Raw genomic sequence first — 18841 nt, 5'->3', positions numbered from 1 at the left:
TACAAATCCAACAAAGTCAGAGGATTGTATCGCAAGAGAGTACAGAGATAATTTCGGTAATTGGTTACGTCAACACATGATGGGTAAGGATATTAACGATGCTCTGTTGGAACTGCTGGCTAATGGTCTGTCAACTATGATTCGCACATTCCAAGCATACGAGATTAACGGCTATACATTTTATACAAGAGCACATGACAACAAGAGCACTAACCAAAATAGTAGTGCCCGTATTGATGCCTATGACCGCACTGGAAATAGGATGACCTACTATGGATTTATAGAGGATATTTGGGAGCTTGAATATGGTGAGTTGATGGTCCCTCTGTTTCGGTTGCAATTGGTCAAACTCTGAGGGGGAATCAAGGTCGACAAGTACGGTATGACTACCGTAGATCTCAAACTTGTTAGATATAGAGAACAACTATTCATGCTTGCCAAGGATATTGCACAAGTTTTCTATGTAAAGGACTCAGACCCAGCTAACAAGGAGGAGCGTCACATGGTTCTTCAAGAAAAAAGAAATATTGTCGGTGTTGAGGATATTGTCGACGAAGTAGGCTGCGACAAATTCGATGACCTACCTCTTTTTTGAGAGAATGTCGAACTTCCTCTCATTGATTACATTGAGGAAGCTACTTACATACGCCACGACCATAACAAAGTATTAATCATTTAATGAAATAAACTTTTATGTATTTGGTGAAATTTGTATAAATTTAGGATAAGCTTTAATTTGTATTTAGGATATGTATGGATGATGTAAGAATATGCTTTAGTTTATATCGAGGGTATGTATGGAGTAAGAATATGCAATTGTACCTGATCATGTACCTAGAACACACAAACGCTAAGGCTGGCTAGTGCATGATTTTAGAAAGATTTGGACGCAAGAACCTCCCAAATTGGAGCCACGACGTGAAAACTACGGCTAAACGAATTTTAAACGGCTAAAAACGATGAAAACTATTTTTCTAGATTTAAATCTGAATTTTAAAAGGCCTAAAACATTTATTTAAAATTTGTAGAATTATTTTTCAACATAAAACTAGTTAAAACGGTTTTATAGAATTTATTTGCATTTTTCTATGATTTTTAAGTTTTCAACCGAATTTAACAATAGATGAATATTTTCAAAGAAAAATACTTATCAGTGCCGGTTGGTACATAGAACCGACACTGATACAAGTATCAGCGCCGGTTGTCAAATAGAACCAGCACTGAGACTTCCACTATACACACACACACACACACACATATCTATATCCAACACTTAGCTTTGATCCATTCACCCTAACGCCAATTCCTCCTCGAGCGCCGCCTCCTCTCTGACGGGCCGCCTCCTCCTCGACCGCTGCCTCCTCTCTAACAGGCCACCTCCTCCCCGACCTCCGCATCCTCCCTAACCTCACCTCGACGCGCCGCCTCCTCCCCAGCGTCCACCTCCTCCCTGGTTGCCGCCTCGTCCTCGACTGCCGGTATGCTAGGTTTAGGTCAAATTGTGTGCAAATTTGAGAGATTTTGATGCTCATGGATGATGGATGGAGGATGCTCATGTATGTGGGTTTAGGTCAAATTAGAGGTACTGTAAAATGGATGTGTGCTCCAGAGTTACATGGTGGCAATTTTATTAGGTTTTTTATTTGTATTTTTGTGCTCATGGATGTGTGCTTCGGTACTAAAAATTTTACCATAGGTTCACAAGATACAATGGCATTTTTGTGAATTTTTGCATAATTGTTAAATTCCATTTGTATTACCAAACAAATTCATGAAATTGTCATCTGTGTGAACTGAACTGAATCTGTTGTGATTCACACTCCAAGAATTTTACCATAGGTTCACAAGTTTTTCTAGAACTTTAAGCAATGTGTGAACCACAATATAATTATTGGATTCTAGTAGAGTCAATGAACAAAAGTAGAATGCAGCTGGTATAACCTAGGTATAATGTAGCAGGAATTGGAAGCCAGAATTTGGGAAGGATAGCGGAGAGATTGTAATTAGGAAGAGTAATTGTTCAATTACAATAGCTTGTTGTGCACACGTATCTCTCGACCAGCTATAAGTAGTAGGCAGTGAGCTATATATTAATGTCTTCATGAATGTTGTGACATCGAACGTATTAATTTGAAGATAAGTGAAAAATACTCACTGTGGTCCATTCGTCATTTGTGTGAAGTTTCATATGTCCAGACTAGTTAATGTCTTATAAATTTTCCTTTTTGATATTTGGCTAATCACATATATATGGAATCAGTTTCTTAAAAGACTAATTTTTGTAGCTCAATTGTCTTGAGTAGTTAGGTCATTTGATTGAACCGCATTGTATCTATGTGATTTCGTCCACATGGTTTCTTGGTAGAATGATAAGGATTATGTGACAATTATACTGAGTCATTTTAAGAGATGAATCTCTTTCAAGCTTGCTATTCTAGTTCTGATGTGCTAGGAAGGTTTGAGATTATACTAGTAATGAAATATTGAGGGAGGGGGGTAAGGTAGCTGTGGGTGCTTAATTTCCCTCGTATGCAGCATTGTGCTGTTATTTCTAATGATATAATATGATTTGATGTCATCTTGTGCATTTTGGTTATAACTAGGGTGCTCTATTGTTTTTCTTATTAGGACCGGCTAGGTGCTACCGCTAGATCAAGAACAAGCCATACCCAAAGTCAATTGGAGTTGTTGCCTTGGTTTAAAGAAAAGAGAGGTGAAAACAAGGAGGGCACCTCAGATTAGTCAAATTTGTAATTGTCTAAACATAGAACAAAATTGCTAATGTTTGTTGTCATTTGTTATCTATTTGTTGTTTGCATGATCTCGGTATTACTACATATACAGATTCATTACCGGCCTATATATTCCCAACAATCAGTCATGCATAGATCATTTGGCTTCATATGAAATAATGAATCAAAGTTTTTTTTTTTGTCGACTTTGTGCTCTACTAAGCGCTAGCCCGACTTTGAAAATTATAACCACAAATGTTCAAAACACACGACAAAGTGCATATCAACTGCACTGTTTGATTATTGTTATTACATCAAACACATATAGAAAACTAGTCCAGTACATGTACATACCCCTTATGCCAGGAGCCCACGATATGTATATGTATGTGCATATATGTGTATATATGTATATGCATATATTACAAATGCTAGGTTACCTCGTGAATTTTAATTCATGTCTCAATAATTATAACTCTAAATCAAATGTTTGTTGTGCCTAAATTTTTTATGTAGTAAATGGCACATACAAAATCCAACCTCCGTGCACAGCCACACCTCGTCCCCCCTCTGATACAAGGACCCTCCTCAAATCCGGGTCCAGCCTCGGTACAAGATGAGCCTGCAAACATGGAGCTGGATCAGACAGGAGGCGGTATCCTGAGTGCGTACCTTAACATGGATCAAATTGAGTTGGAGACAGTCGCTGATGCTGCGCAGGGCATGGCCAAAGATGATGCTCCGGATGGCCAGGTCGATCCTGATGCTAATGCTCTAGAGGGTGAGACGTTAGGAGAAGAGAGGAGTGGATGAGATCCCAACAGGATGCCTGAGGGACGTTTTGTCATCACGGAAGTTAATTTAGTCGGGGAGCCCACGAGACCTAAAGTTGTTCTGGGGCCGTTCAAGACAGCAATCGGGTGTCTCGTGAGGGACCATGTCGTAGTAACATATAGAAGTTGGAGAGGCATACGAGATGACAGGTGGGTGGTTCCTGATAACATCAAGAAAGTTATGTGAGGCAAGCTAGTGGCAAAGTTCGAATACCCTGAATGATACAATATGACCAAAGTGAAGATTCATGTCATAACAACAATGGGTATCGCATTCAGGAATTTCAAGGAAAAGTTATGGAGAAATTATTACTAGAAGGGCCGGACACCGAAATGGGATGATTATCCGATGGTGGAACCATTTTGGAACGATTTCATAGAGCCAGACAGTCAGAGGAAGCACAACGACTAAGTGAGGCAAACAAGGCCAACTCCCACAAGAATTTGTACCCCCACATAATTGGCTCGTGTGGGTACGTGAGGAAAATTGACGAGTGGGAAGAGATGGAAGAACAAGTAACCCACAATAGTTTCATACCTCAGATGGCCGACTGGATTGAATGAGCGAAGCACAACTTGTACGTGAGAGGGGTGACTTTGTCGGTAGAGGATAACCTAATCTTCAAAAGCGACAGAGAATAAGAAGTGACTCAAAGGATTGTTGATGCCCACACCCAGTCTTCCCAAGGCTCTTTCAGGCTAGAAAGAGAGAAAGATCAGCTAACCTTGGCACAGGGAAGCAAGGAGCACCTAGGTCGCACTAGAGGCAAGGGTGTGGTGCCTTGGAAAGAGAGATTCTTAGAAGCCACTGAAAGTTACAAGAGTCGTAAGAGAAGGAGAGAAGAATTGGAAGAGCCGCTGGCTTTAGTATGACAAAAACTAGTACAAGAGCGATAGATGACAAACGCCAAAATCAAAGAAGCATTTCAGCAAGGAAACATGCAGCAACAAGCCGAAGATAATGTTGTGAGCCCTGGTGGTCGTCGGAGCAGCTGCGCGTTTGTGGGGTTTGCAGAAGAAGAATTGACCCGTTACCCCGTGGAAAACATCACAGAAAGCAAAGTGTGCAAGCTTGTCGTGCCCACCTTGAACATTACCACCATGGTGGCTATGGGACAAGTCGACCAATACATGGAAGAGGCTCTCTTCAACGATCTCCCGATACCATGGGGATATGCTAAGGTCCATGTGAACTCCGTGCAAAGACTGTACCGTAAGATTGACATGGATTACCCTAGAGAGACGGGTTCTAAGAGGCTCAGATCAAACGTAGGAGGCTTCATTCTGTGGCACAAGCGCTACATAGTATTTGAAGATGAGACAAACGAGTCGTTTGATACGGAGTCGGACCCATCACACAGAAAATCTCCAACTTCTCCACAGTTGCTGCAACCGTCACCGTCACTAAGAAGATCTCTAACTCCTCCCTCACATAAGTCACCACCAAGAGAGCCAATTCCTCCCCCTCTAAAGTCAGCACCACCACCACCACCACCACCAAGAGAGTCAACTCCTCCCCCTCCAAAGTCAGCTCCACCGCCACCAAGAGAGCTAACTCCTCCCTCTCCAAAGTTGACAACACGTGCACAGTCTGAGAATTTGAGTTCATCTTAGAAGTCGACTTCATCCTAGAAGCAAAAGGGCACCTAAGAAGGTGGCAGCACCTGAGAAGTTGCCTTCTGAGATGACTGAAGAGGAAAGGAGAGCGATAATGGATGCTCGTGTCAAAAAAATCTTTCAGAAGCCAGAGCATGAGAAGAAAATGCCAATCAGTGTAGAAATGTAGAAGTTTTTCTTGAAGATGGACAAACCTGTTGAGCGTAAACCTAAATCAGACTACATGCGCATCAAAAGCAAGAAATACGTGTAGCAGTCTTCCATCGAACAGGTACTACAGGAACAGAATTAGAAAGATTTCTTGAAGATGCCAAAATGACAAAAGAGCAATTTCTAGATGAGTCCTTGGCATCAAAAGCAGCCGAGAGATGGTAATTTAAGCTGGGTGAACCGTTGGTGGCGTCAGACGTGTGGGACAAACTGACATATCAACTTCGAAAATTCCATACGTGATACATGAAGGAGTTGAGGGAGGGTAGACAAATGTTCGAGGCTAGAATTAAGGATCGAGATTTCCTCCATGAGGATGACACTATTTATATATTATTTGAGGAAATATATTAAGTGTACCAACAAGATGCTCTTGACGTGTCTATCTTGAGTTGTTGGACTTTGTAAGTGTCGTATATGTATAATTCACAGTGGATATTTCTATACCATTCGATTGAATGTCTTAACTTATTCCTTGTGTAGAATGGAGGTACAAGGATGTAGGACAGAGGGCATCCAACATGTGGGATTCATCGACCCACATCGTGTAAACCTGATAATGATCGAATCCAATCCTTAACAAACTGAGGACTATGCATTGAGGTGTCTTCTGGAGTTACAACTGAAGAAATACATATTTTTACCCTACAACTTTGGGTATGTTTTTCCCTCCATGAATGTTCTACTCTTTTTGAGCAATACATCGTTAGAAATTAGGACCAACTAACCTATGGTGACATATATGCAGTTATCACTTGATCCACCTTGTCATTCAGCTAGATATTAGTAAGATCTTTGTCTTCGACTCACAAAATAATCCAAAAGAAACCTACCAACCCGTCATTAACTTGCTACGAAGGTAAATCCCGACCATTTCGTTATTGCTCTTGTAAAATTTGATTTGATTGAATCTAAGTCTACTTACAGTAATAATCAAATAAATACAGAGTGTACCAACGATACATCAAGAAGAATGTTAGACATCGGGCATATATGAAAGAATGGATAGTCCGATATGACTTTCCTTGTAAGAATCAGGGCCTGAGCAATAATTTATGTGGTTTTTATGTAATGGAATTCATGCACGGATTCAACAGAGATGCGTCGCTCCAGACGGCCGATCCCGAGGTAGGTGGTATACATATTGATGACTAGTTTTCAGATCCGATACGTGTTCATATGGATTGATTTGTTTAATTCTTGAAATTATAGCTCCTCAAGCTATCCAGAGATCATCTCATACCTATTGAAATCAACACACTTCAAGGACAACTTGTTGTGTTTATCAATGACCAAATCATCAGTGACACCGGTGAGTTCAATGAAATTGGATCGTCTCTCTCGTTACCTTCAACCAATAAGAAATGGCAGAGTTCAGACCCTTCGATTAACAAGAAATCTTAAACTCCTTATCCTTATTGTAATGAAACTTGGCATGTAAAACAAATTGGCATGTAATTAAACTCTTTATCCTTGTTGTAATGAAACTTGACATGTATAGGGTGTATATACACTGTGACGAGACTTGATGTTTTATAACTAAAATTTATATGTGCTTGTGTATATATGATGCAATGAATATATTAGCTAATACTTAAAAATGGGCATATATTGACGGCAACCCATAGGTTTTGAAAAGGGCAGGAAATACGTATCAGTGTCGGTTAGTTTTTTACCAACCGACACTGATAGTGATTTTTAATGCCGGTTCTAAACCCAGTACTGATGGTCAGTAATCATCAGTACCGATTCATCAGTATTGATTCAAAATCTACCACTAATAATGATTTTGAACCGATACTTAATGAGAGTTTCTATAGTAGTGCTAAAAGAAGTTTATAATATATGAGACATTTATCTTCCCAGGAGTTCGAGTTCTTTTTACACACTGCTGCATTTTCCCTGCATCACTGGCCACTGTCTGCGTATATATATTTTTCAATACACTGGATCCCTGGCACACAGTTCAAACAATAGAATAAAAAGGTGCGAGTGCAATATATCAATGAGATTATGAGAAATGCAGCATGAAGCCATGTAAGCAGGATCAGATCAGGTAAACAGGCTTCACAAAGTCTACGGTGCACAAGGACCCGGTTCAGGAAAAGGCTCACAGCATCTGCTGATGGCTGCATGATGGAGATTCTAATCCAAGAGAAACAACAATTAGAAAGAGAACAACCCAGATCACACCACCACCGATTTAACAGTATTTTATTACTATCCCACGCAGCTACCTTTTTCCATGCCAATAATACACCTCCTCTCTCTCATTCCCCCCTTTTTTCAGCACATAAACATACCGCCCTGACCGTCATCATGCCTAACCAAGTTTAGGCCCTAATCAACACTTCTTTCAACCCTCACAAGAGAGCCCCTGAGCTTGAAGGGGAGAAAGGGAAACGCCATGGGGAGAGCTCCGTGCTGCGACAAGGCTACCGTGAAGAAGGGCCCGTGGTCGCCGGAGGAGGACGCCAAGCTCAAGTCCTACATCGAGCAGAACGGCACCGGCGGAAACTGGATAGCCCTGCCGCAGAAGATAGGTAGGTGCTCATGACGATCGCCATATGCACGATGCAGTGATAGCAGTAGCAGCTGCAGTAGTAGAAAAAGCTAATCAAGTTCGTGTGCTTGCGGGTTGTGCAGGTCTGAAGAGGTGCGGCAAGAGCTGCCGCCTCCGGTGGCTGAACTATCTCCGGCCAAACATCAAGCACGGCGGGTTCTCGGAGGAGGAGGACAGGATAATCCTTACCCTCTACATCAGCATAGGCAGCAGGTACGAGTTCAGTAGGTATTACAAGTCTAGTGCCTTCTTTGATCAAAACAATTGTAGAATTAGCTGCAAACTGGTAGGCAGGCACGTTCATATATGGGTGTGGTAGAATCTATGATCTGAACAGACCATGCATGCTGCGGTCGTAGGTGGTCGATAATAGCGGCGCAGCTGCCGGGAAGGACGGATAATGACATAAAGAACTACTGGAACACGAGGCTCAAGAAGAAGCTCTTCGGCAAACAGTCCCGCAAGGATCAGAGGCAGCAGCAGCAGTTCATGCTCCAGGCGACCGCAAGCGATGGGATGAAGCGAGAAGCGAACGTGGATGCAAACGGAAGCAGCGTCATGGCGGCAGCTACTTATAACTGGCACCAGCAAGCCATGGCCGTGCCAGTGCAACCAATGCCAGGACAGCCAGGTACGATGATGGAAGGCCGTCTTATAGCAGACGAGGTAGATGAGTCAATCCGGAAGCTTCTGTATAAGCTAGGAGGAAGCCCTTTACCAAACCTGCAGGTTCCACAGTGCATTCCTCCTCCAATGTACGGGGGAAGTCCAAGCTTTATGCCGCCCTCATGCCCGGTGGACACCACCTCGCTTAACGAAGGTGGGGTGCAGAGTTTAACCGCGCTCCCGGCCCTGGAGCTGGACCAGAGCTTCCATTTCAATCAGGTTAAGCTGGATGGCTTAGATTGCTTCTTTGGCATGGGTGATCAGAGCATGAGGTGGAATGAGGTGAGCCCATTGGTTTGCCCTAATAATACTGTGGCTTCCAGCTCCCAAGGGATGCAGCAGTACTGTCTTGTTGACGAACCGGCGAACCTTGGGATGAAATAACCACTGGTTTGTGTTTTCATGTACATGCATTACTGTGGTGTAAATTTGTACTAGCATTCATTGGAATGGTGAAAGATGAGAGTTCTTTGAAGTAAGAGCAATAAGCCAATAAGGTCTCCCACCACTACTAGATGAGAGATGCCTGCTGGTTTTCAGGCGTCTTTCTATGAGTTTCTTCCTCTACTCGGCCTACTGCCTTACAGAAACATTTACAAGTTTAGTTTGTACGGATCGCATTGTTTGTTACTTATCTGGTGTGTATCTCATATTTGTACTGAGTGTTGACTCTAAACTCGAGGCTAGAATACATTATAGTGTCCGATCCCTAACTCTATAGACATGGTTTACTTAATTATAGCGTCTGCAATGTTTGCCTAATTTTGGTATAGAAGACACGGTTTGCACTTCATGTGATACTAAGAAATTTATTAAGGCATGTATCCAAATCGTGAAATCGAATCCTTCTATCCTAACGTTTTTTTCCAAATACTTAATGCATCCGTCATAAATTTACACATTTCTGGGGTGCACGGTAAATATGGGTAAGAAAACACTTAGAATTTTTTGTTCAGAATTTCTCTATTTTCTATACTAACATCTTCTAGGCATTTTGGCAATGATGAATTGTTCTATCTGAATGACATAAGATTATTTTGATGGCATGCAAGATGCAGATTTCATTACTGTAAAGCTACTCTCATGTAGTGTCAATATTTCTTTATGTTGACAAATTATATAGAAGTTGGGTGTGAAATGAAGAAATGGGCACTTCATTTCTCTGGCCGCCATATATATGAAATGATACAAAAGGTTGCTTCTATTTCACTTGTTTGATTCCATACTCATATTGCACTTCCAGGGTTCAAACTGGAAATGGCGTACTGTCATGTGTCACTAGTCAATTTAGTATATGCTTAAACTCTTCCCGAGAAAATCATAGTCACGGTGACTGCATTAATGATTAGCTGTCACTGGAACAATTTTCTCTGTCCCTCTATCTTCAGGTACTATCTAAACTGTACTAGGTACCTTAATATAGATATTATGCTCTTTTCCTACGACCAAAGAAAATGTCAGCTTAATATGTGTACATTGTTTCCCATCACTGGTACCACACATTGTTCTAGAGATAACAGCTTAATATGTGTACATTGGTTCTCCTTATGGATGCTGCAACATTAAGTGATAAAAGCGTGCCGTCAGAGGAGCTCCTTAAACGTAAATGAAGGTGTAATAAATATTCTCTTTGGTTGCAAATATAGATTATTTTTTAGCTTTTCAACTATTTTTTTAAATATAAGTTATTCTCGAACTTCTATGCATTTTTTTCTCTTTTGTTCACGTCTTACCCTTGTTTAATAAATACTACCACTCTCACAAATAAATGAGTTATCTTTTTCAATGCAGAATAAATGAAGGGCAACAAAATCATTTGATCTACTTTCTTAATCCTTGTGCACAAGTCTAAAACAACCTACATTTACAATCGGAGAGAGTATCTTAGATGTTCGGGGTATCTAACTCCTGTGATTGCTTTAACTATTAAAATTGCAAAGCTGATTAGTTTTGCAAAATAAATTCTGAAAATTTCAGTCTAAAGAAAAGAAAAATTAGCAATCCTACAAACCTGCCGTGGAGGTGGACGTGAATTTTCTAAGCCCAGGAGTGTCTCCTCATGTAGTCTGCACCGTTGGATGTTCCATTGAGACGAGAGCCTGCATTTGGACAAGGAATCAGCACATGCACACAGAAATTCAAAGCTTATCTAATAATCTAAAGCATAGGAGGCGCTCCTAAAGCGAGAGAGGCTTTTGCCCCCAAGGAGATGCCTTTTATTTACTGAAAGGGATGCAACTTCATACCATGGTAGTTTCTACTTGATATATGTGAATCTTAAATTGCTGAAGATATGTTACGGTAGAGCCGGATAACTTGATGAGAAAAATGATATCTCCTGTCATTTGAATCTTCGGATGGGCATAATTCTGGTAATTTGAACTTTAAAGTACTCACATGGATATATTACATGAACTAATCGCACATGACCTATGTGTAGCTTTTACTTATTTACTAAAAGTTCAAACAAGAAACAGTCCAAGTTTGTATGATGATTAAGATGCATCAAGGACAAGCAAATCCACTAATAGTTAGAAAGAAAAGGTATAATAGTGCATGCCTGAGAGTAGTCAAGGTGGTAGTTTCGCAGTCCAAGCCACAAAGGAACTTGTATATGTCAATGTTGCTTTGGTTACCTAACCTCTGCATAGGTGAGTTATAGGCATGCTTAAAATGATGAGTTGATGGGACAAAGGTTGTCGCATCTGTCACTAAGAGTTGGGTGAGTCAATCTACAGCAATCAGTTTGACAAGAAATTTCTCTGAGCTGAATTCATGGGGTGAGTGAGTGAGTCATTCCACAGCCATCAGTTTGATATTTCTCGGAATTTCCATGGTCCTATTTCAACAAACCCGCATGCATGCTTTATTGTAGGTGTAATAGGTAAGAGTGTGTTCGATCATTAAATGTCAGTCGATAGTTAATATTTTCGAGACCACGATTTTACCTTGCAATCAGGGCGGGGCTCAGTCGACCACCCTCCTGATCGAGGGAGAAGACCCTGCGACCAGTCTCTGCTGGTCGCAGAGCATATACTCATCTAATCAGTCAAATCATATTAAATGACATCTACTCAAGTTTTTTTCTTCCTCAGGCACCTCTTCTCGGCAAGCATGATAGTGGGCAGACGCAGAGTTAGAGTGACCCGTCCAGTAGTATTTATTACTATGGGACGATCTCGCAAGCGAATGTGACGACGTTCAACGGATATGACAGGGCATGCAGGACAACTATAGCAGGATGGATGTGCATACCCCTTGATATAACGACATAGGAGTAGTTAGCTCCATCAGGAGTAGGTCTGTTGTATAGTTTGGTATGATCCATTTGTATATACTTACTTTCTCTCGTTATATAAAGAAGGAGGATCCGATTTGTAGAGGGACATTATGTAACAAGTTTATCCAATTTATAAGAAAATATACAGGATATAGAGCTATTATCGTACGGGAGGTCTAAACTTGGATAAATTCCAGGGTTCTTATGTCAATCCAATCCCACCACAAAGAAATGCAGATCAATACACCCGTCATCCGATACACCCCAAATTCATTGTCAGGGATTATCCCCCGATACTTATATTATGGTAGGGTTACGGATTCATCTAGAAATATTTTGGTTCTAGTTTCTCTGTGAAAATATTTCTCTGGTAAATTAGAATCACTTTGTGCAATCGTTTGACTAGTTTGATAGATTCTGATTCTTAAAAGAGGGTGATATATGTAAATGAGAAGGAAATGATTCAGAACCAGAATAAATCACCTTTTGTTTGTTTCTCCCACGCGGTGTAAAAAAGAGAAATGTTTCTCTCGTTGCAGATTCAAATCACTTGCAAATATCATTGTTGGGCAGTGATTCCACTGATTCTGACCATAATCTGAAGCGTTTCTTGCTGCCAAACGCACCCCTGATATCTTGCAAGTAGACATTCATTTTCCCTGGATCCAGTAATCATGCAATCTTAATACACGGTATTTAAACTGACTACACTTACCTCATGGACAACTTGTCAAATGTGATCAGTGATACCAAGTGAACTAGAAAGGTCATCCCTAACAAAAACATTTTTAGAATAGAAAGTAAATACTTCTTCATTCAAATAAGAAATATTTTTTTGTAATAAGTTTTTATATAGAGCTTGAACTTTGAAAAACAAACATTGCTTGTACATTGATCACTGCAGTTTCTCTCTCTCTCTCACATCCATACATACATACATACATACATACATACATACATACATACATACATACATACATACATACGTGTGTGTGTGATTACTTAAGACAGATTGTGATGTTGCTTTTATATATATGATTACCTCTTTTCCTTTCTCATTTCAGCCAAACAAAAAAAAACATTTTTTACAGGAGAAAGAGAGCAGCTGCTGCCTATATATCTTTTCTTTACTAGGTCGCTTGAATTAGGGGCCAATGCGTGTTGCTTGTTGGGACGGCTATCATTAACTGTAGGACACAGACTGTTAGGCAGCGGTTGTTAACTTGTTAGACCATCTCTAACGGTTTTCTATCAGAGTCCAAAATCCATTCATGAAGGGATTTTTGTTTTTTTCAGCGTTTTAACGGTTTCTCTTCACGGTTACTATCACGAAGAGATTCTCAAGATCATTTCCTTCATGACAGAATTCTCTCCTTTTACTTAACAAATCCCTTTAAAATGAAGCTGTTAGAGATAAAAGAAAATAAAGAAAATGAGAATGGAGAGAGGAATCGGGAAGAAAACAAAATGAAGGGAATATGGTTGAAGATGAACTTGCAACCAAACTTCACTGATCAGGAAGAGGTGTACGTATATATAGATCATTCATGTTCGAATTTTTTTCAACACGAATTTGAGTGACTTTTTTTTAATATCAAAGCTACCTAGATCCTAGTTATTCCTAGGTTGATCTACTAATCACTAATCGATAATTAATTTTATGAACATTATATATCAAAATAATATCAATTAGGAAAAGACGTGACAAGCAGACATGCTTTGTGCGAACACAAATGTCCTGTAACAAATCACAGGCCCTGAAATTTATAACAAGAATCCCCACAGTCAACAATGTACAACAAGATAAGCTCTACACACATAACAAAAAGAACACGCGAGCTAGCAAATTCCATAAAACAACCATGACTATGGCTGTAAAGTGGTGAGAATATCCCTGCCGAACTAGGTTTCTGCTAGATAGAGCGTCTTGCAAAACGTCAAACATTCACACAACTTATGGCACATGCCGTCAACACAGCTGAGTTAGTTTATTTCATAGACAAGTATTACCTGCACCTGAGACAAGAGCTAGACAACGAACACTGTGATGTTAAAGTACTGAATAAATCTGAGAAGGACCCATTGTCTATTGCATGACAGGGACAGTCACTAAGACAGATTGTGATGTTGCTTATAATATATTCTGAAGCTAACACGAAAGCGTTTAATCTAGCGGCCTCCTCCCCTAAGCATACTCTATTGCATCTATATAGATCGTAATTAATTAGTGATTTGTCATAGGGCAGCTACTTTAATTAATTGTTGATTGTTCCATTACAAGAGAAAGATGTCGAGATGGCTCTGATTATGTTGTCCAAGGAAGTATGAAGGAATAATCATAGTGACCTCACCGACTATCCTCTTCTCTATGACTCCATCCTCAATAATTTAATCTTGCATTTGTTAAAGAGAAACTAAGTTAAAATGTGTATTGATTTATATGTGATGAGTGATTGATAAAGTTATCGATTTGATTTGTCGAGTTTTGGATTGTTTGAGCTTGGTTTGAGTATTTTGATTATTACCTAACTAGAGTTGGAGTTAGAAAAATATATTTGCGTGTCTTATAGTGTGCAGATGATGGATACAACTTGACGGTCGATGACGGGTGATCGGGGCTAAGCGGATGCTTAGTGCCGGATGATCAAGGAGGTCGGACGGAGTCAAAAGTGATTCTAGTTGTATACGTGGAGGTCAAACAAAACATAAAATGAAGGATGGAGATGGCGTATTAACAAAGTCAAGCGAAAGGGATGTCGGAGCGGGAGAAACTTGCCAGCGGTCAGAATCGCAAAACATAGTACACGTGTCGATATCAGAGCATTTGCTTAAGGTGTAACCAAGTAACGAGTCACGCTTCGAGAAGCATGCAGAGAGTTTCACGGTTTGGCCTTAAAATAATGGGAGGATTGGAGGAGTATGTTGCACCATCGCAAAGCTTACGTCGAGACAAAGCTAAGTCATGAAGACATCATGGTCGTCCGATGGACAGAGTAAGAAATTGACCAAAATACCCTCGTTGGTAGATAGGAATATACTACAAAATAGAGATATTTTGGTAACAAGCTAGGAAACTTAGGGGTCAAGTTTTCTATGCCTATAAATAGAAGGGTATTATCGGTGACATAGGAATCAGGGGTCCCCGAGTCCCGAGGCCAGGACAGCAGAATGCCACTTGGCGCCTTCCCTCGGGGGCCATCTCCCCGAGGCCCGAGAAGACCCAGTTCCGGGAGGGGTGTTCGGGGCCATGAACAGTGGTCCCCGAGTACCCGCAGTTCCTCGAGGACCGAGAAGAGACATATCCGGGAGAGGGCGCTCGGGGCTATGAACAGTGGTCCCCGAGAACCCGAGAAGAGCCAGTTCCAGGAGGGGTGCTCGGGGCCATGAACAGTGGTCCCCGAGTACTCGGAGTTCCCTGAGGACCGAGAAGAGACATATCCAGGAGAGTGCGCTCGGGGCTATGAACAGTAGTCCCCGAGCACCTAGAGTTCCCCGAGGACTTGAGAAGCCTTTTACTGGTGGACCCCACAAGGGCTCAACGATGAGGTGTCAATTGGTGAGAGGCCCGATGCTGCATTTAAGAGGGAGCGTGGCCTGTCACTTCCAACCACTCCCCCCCCATGCCAGTCGTACTGAGTACGTCAGTCCCTGCCACCGCCTGGCAGGAAGACGTGGGGACATATAATGCGATGGGTCCCATCGCACGTCACCCTGCGGGGCCCATAAGGGAAATAGCTTGGAGATATCGTCGTTGGGCTCGAGGCATATCGCTTGCCGCCCTACTGTGTCAGACCCGCTTTGACGGGGCAGGCATGCGGGGTTGTTCGGCGGCTACCAGTGGGCCCCCCTACACCTGCTAAAATTGGCGTAATGAAAGACAGGACTGGTCGAAGGCGCATTTTCAACCCCCTGTAACATCAAACTGCAGCCCCATGATGGTTATTTTCCATTTATGGCTCATGGAAACTCGTGCCCTCCTTTCTGGGCACGCCAAGCCTCCCCCAACAGGATAAAAGGGGGGTGCACTTCGGAGAAGGACAAGTCTGAAGCCCGACGAACAAGTCTTAGAAGTTCTAGCTCATAGCTGAAGGTCGGAGAGATCGGCATTTGAAGACCGAAGCTCTAGACTTAGACAAAAAATCTTATAACACAAGAGATCCAGAGAGAGGCATTCCAAGAGCATTAATAGCATACACACATGAGTAGGGTATTACGCTCCGTGCGGCCCGAACCTGTCTAAAATCCCTTAAGTATTTACTCCCACTAGCAGAAGATCATCCGTCCCGCCTACATCTCACATCTTCATATTAAATTCACGTACGAGATAGATCCAGAATCAGCCCCCCGGCCGAATCTCAAAGGGGATCCCTCAGGATCCTCGCTTGCGGTGTTCACCCACCGACAGGTATGCGTATAGGAGAGTTAGAATCAACCACTTGAGCCTTTTATGTCATCCATTTGAGAGCCTAGTGATAGGATTTTAGAGGAGAGGAAGATGAGTACTTAGTCTATGTAATATGTGAGAGTTTTTTAGAGAAAGATCATTGTAATCCGCTTAAAATAGGACTGACCACTTTGAGTAATAAAGTTTATGTTTTTGTATATACTTGAATTCCCCTATTTCTAGTCTCTCTATTGGTTGCCTTGCAAGTTTGGAAGCTTTTCTTTTTCTGCTGTGATTTTTTTTCTCTTTTTTAGCCGTAGTTTTTCCACCTTTGTGAAGTAATTCTTCTTGTTGCTAGAGGTATAAATGTTCATATACTTATGTATTTGAGAGGGTCCTCAATCCTCTTGCCTCTAGACCATCAACTTGAAGAGTTGCTTCTTTCGGTGATTATCTTTTTGATTTTTTCTTCATTCAAGTTTCAAACTTTTATACACAAAGATATATAGAATGGTCTTGAATAGAGCCTATGATTCATATTCTATCTGTAGAGTCATATTGCCTTGGAACTTTCTTTCTCGTTTTCTCTAAAATGTATACTTCCGGTTGTGTGTTTTTTGAGGAGCGTTGGGTGAACAATAAATAGGTCATCTATTTCGAAAGAAATTTGTAAGGCGTCTATTCACCTCTCTCTAGTCGTCTATCTTGGTACTACAATTAGTATCAGAGTTGGTTTGACCATTTTTTACCTTAATCGACTTTGTGATCCGTAGGCGATATGGAGAGAAGTGGAAAGATTCTATTGTTCGATGGAAGAGAAGGTGCGCATGGAGCTTTATCTTCTAAGCTAAGGAAGTGCAATATGGGAAGTAGTTGATTCCAACTACTAGATCCCTGATGCTCGCATGACTCATGTTCAAATTGAATAGTAAGAGGCCAACAATAAAATAAGAAATATTTTGTTCACTAACCTGAGTCGACATGAGTTTGACAGGGTTCAATACCTTCGTATTGCCCAGAAGATCTGGACTACTCTGAGTATCTCCCATGAAGGCACTAATCAGATAAGGCCAAACATCAAAACACTCACAACTAAGAATATCAAATGTTTGTGCTAGGGCCCGGTGAATCTTTGGATGCTATGTTTGCTTATTTTGATGGAATTATGAGCAACCTTATATCCACTGGTGTTTTGCCCTACTCTGACCATGAGAGGGCGATCAAGCTTCTCTATGCTCTTGACCGTAACATATGAGAAGTGAAGATCTCGAGAATTGAAGAGTCACCAATTTACGGTATGTTAACTTGTGATGAACTCTTCGGCAAACTCAAGTCCACTGAGATAGCCAAGACGTCTCAAATTGGCCTTGGAAACCCCCTGTCTCAGAACATGACATTGGTTTCTAGACCAAATTGTGGCAATCAGGCTGGAGCTAGCTTTTCTTGTGCCAACACCTCACCGAGTGGTTTTGCTTTATCTTTCTTAGTTTCTATCACAGAGGAGCAGGTGGATGCACTGGATGATGAGGACCTTGCTCTCACTGTAAGGAAGTTCATCTACTTCTACAAGAACAGAAGAGACTGGAGGAGAGGGAGCTTCCATACTTGTTTTGAGTGTGGTGATACCACTCACTTCAAGGCGGATTACCCCAAGCTCAAGAAGAGGGAAGACTGCGACTACGACTCTAACAAGCGCAAGAAGAATAACAAGAAGCCTTTCTTCAAAAAGAAACGCGATAAGATGCCAAGAAGGTGGCCAAGGTGACTTCTAGGGTATTCGTGGGGGCTCTCAACGACATCAACACCTCTTCAAGCTCGGAGGAGGAACCGCAAGTGAAGAACAAGAAAAAGACCAAGGACTTCACGGGCCTTTGCTTCATGGCGGACGACAACAACGACAACGACCTCAAACTTGATCCCTCTGAGGTATTACCTTCCTACGACCAACTTTCCATCCAAGTCAATACCTTAAATGATGCTCTCGTTAGCCAGGATATGTTACTTAAGAAAGTTGTACGTGAGTTGAAAGAGCTTAGGTTTAAGTATGAGTCTTGTTTCTTTTGAGCTTGAGTTGCTTAGGTCTAGGGCCAAGGTTGAGGATGAGGATTGTGAGAGTTGCTTGGTTGTCATGAGTTAACTTGTCGAGCTTCAAATTGTGCATGCTTAAGTTGTCGATCGGCTTGAGACTGTTGAGAAGAAGTTCCTTGAGGAGGAGTCTAGACCTACTCTCTTAGTCGCTTGCAAAAATTGCCCTTTGCTTTCAAAGGATTATGAAGTAAAAGACAAACGCATAAAAGAGCTTGAGTCTAGATTAGAGAGTGTTGAGGGTTCTATGGATGTGCAGCCTAAGGGTCCCACCTTCATGATCCTTAAGAACAAGCCTACAACTCAACCTACAAAGAAGAAACCCACACCTAAGAGAGCTCCATAGCCTAAAATAAGAGCACATGTGAGAGAGCCTAGAGTGACTGGTAGTCGAGTTCCCGAGAGACGCTATCACTGCACCTACAGAGAGGATCATCTTATTGATGACAAAATGATTAAGGAACTAACATA

General features: G+C 41.4%; 1 protein-coding gene across 1 annotated transcript; it reads left to right on the top strand.

The window, feature by feature from the left end:
* Positions 1–7684: 7684 nt before the first annotated feature.
* LOC133914105 (transcription factor MYB36-like) lies at positions 7685–9266 on the top strand. The gene is made up of 3 exons (XM_062357261.1): positions 7685–7935; positions 8039–8168; positions 8315–9266. The coding sequence occupies exons 1-3, from the start codon at positions 7800–7802 to the stop codon at positions 9003–9005; spliced, it is 957 nt and encodes a 318-aa protein (XP_062213245.1). The 5' UTR covers positions 7685–7799; the 3' UTR covers positions 9006–9266.
* The last annotated feature ends 9575 nt before the right edge of the window (positions 9267–18841 follow it).

This window comes from Phragmites australis, chromosome 4, assembly GCF_958298935.1.
Source record: "Phragmites australis chromosome 4, lpPhrAust1.1, whole genome shotgun sequence".
Lineage (NCBI taxonomy): Eukaryota > Viridiplantae > Streptophyta > Magnoliopsida > Poales > Poaceae > Phragmites > Phragmites australis.
This window is presented reverse-complemented; position numbering and strand designations above follow the sequence as displayed.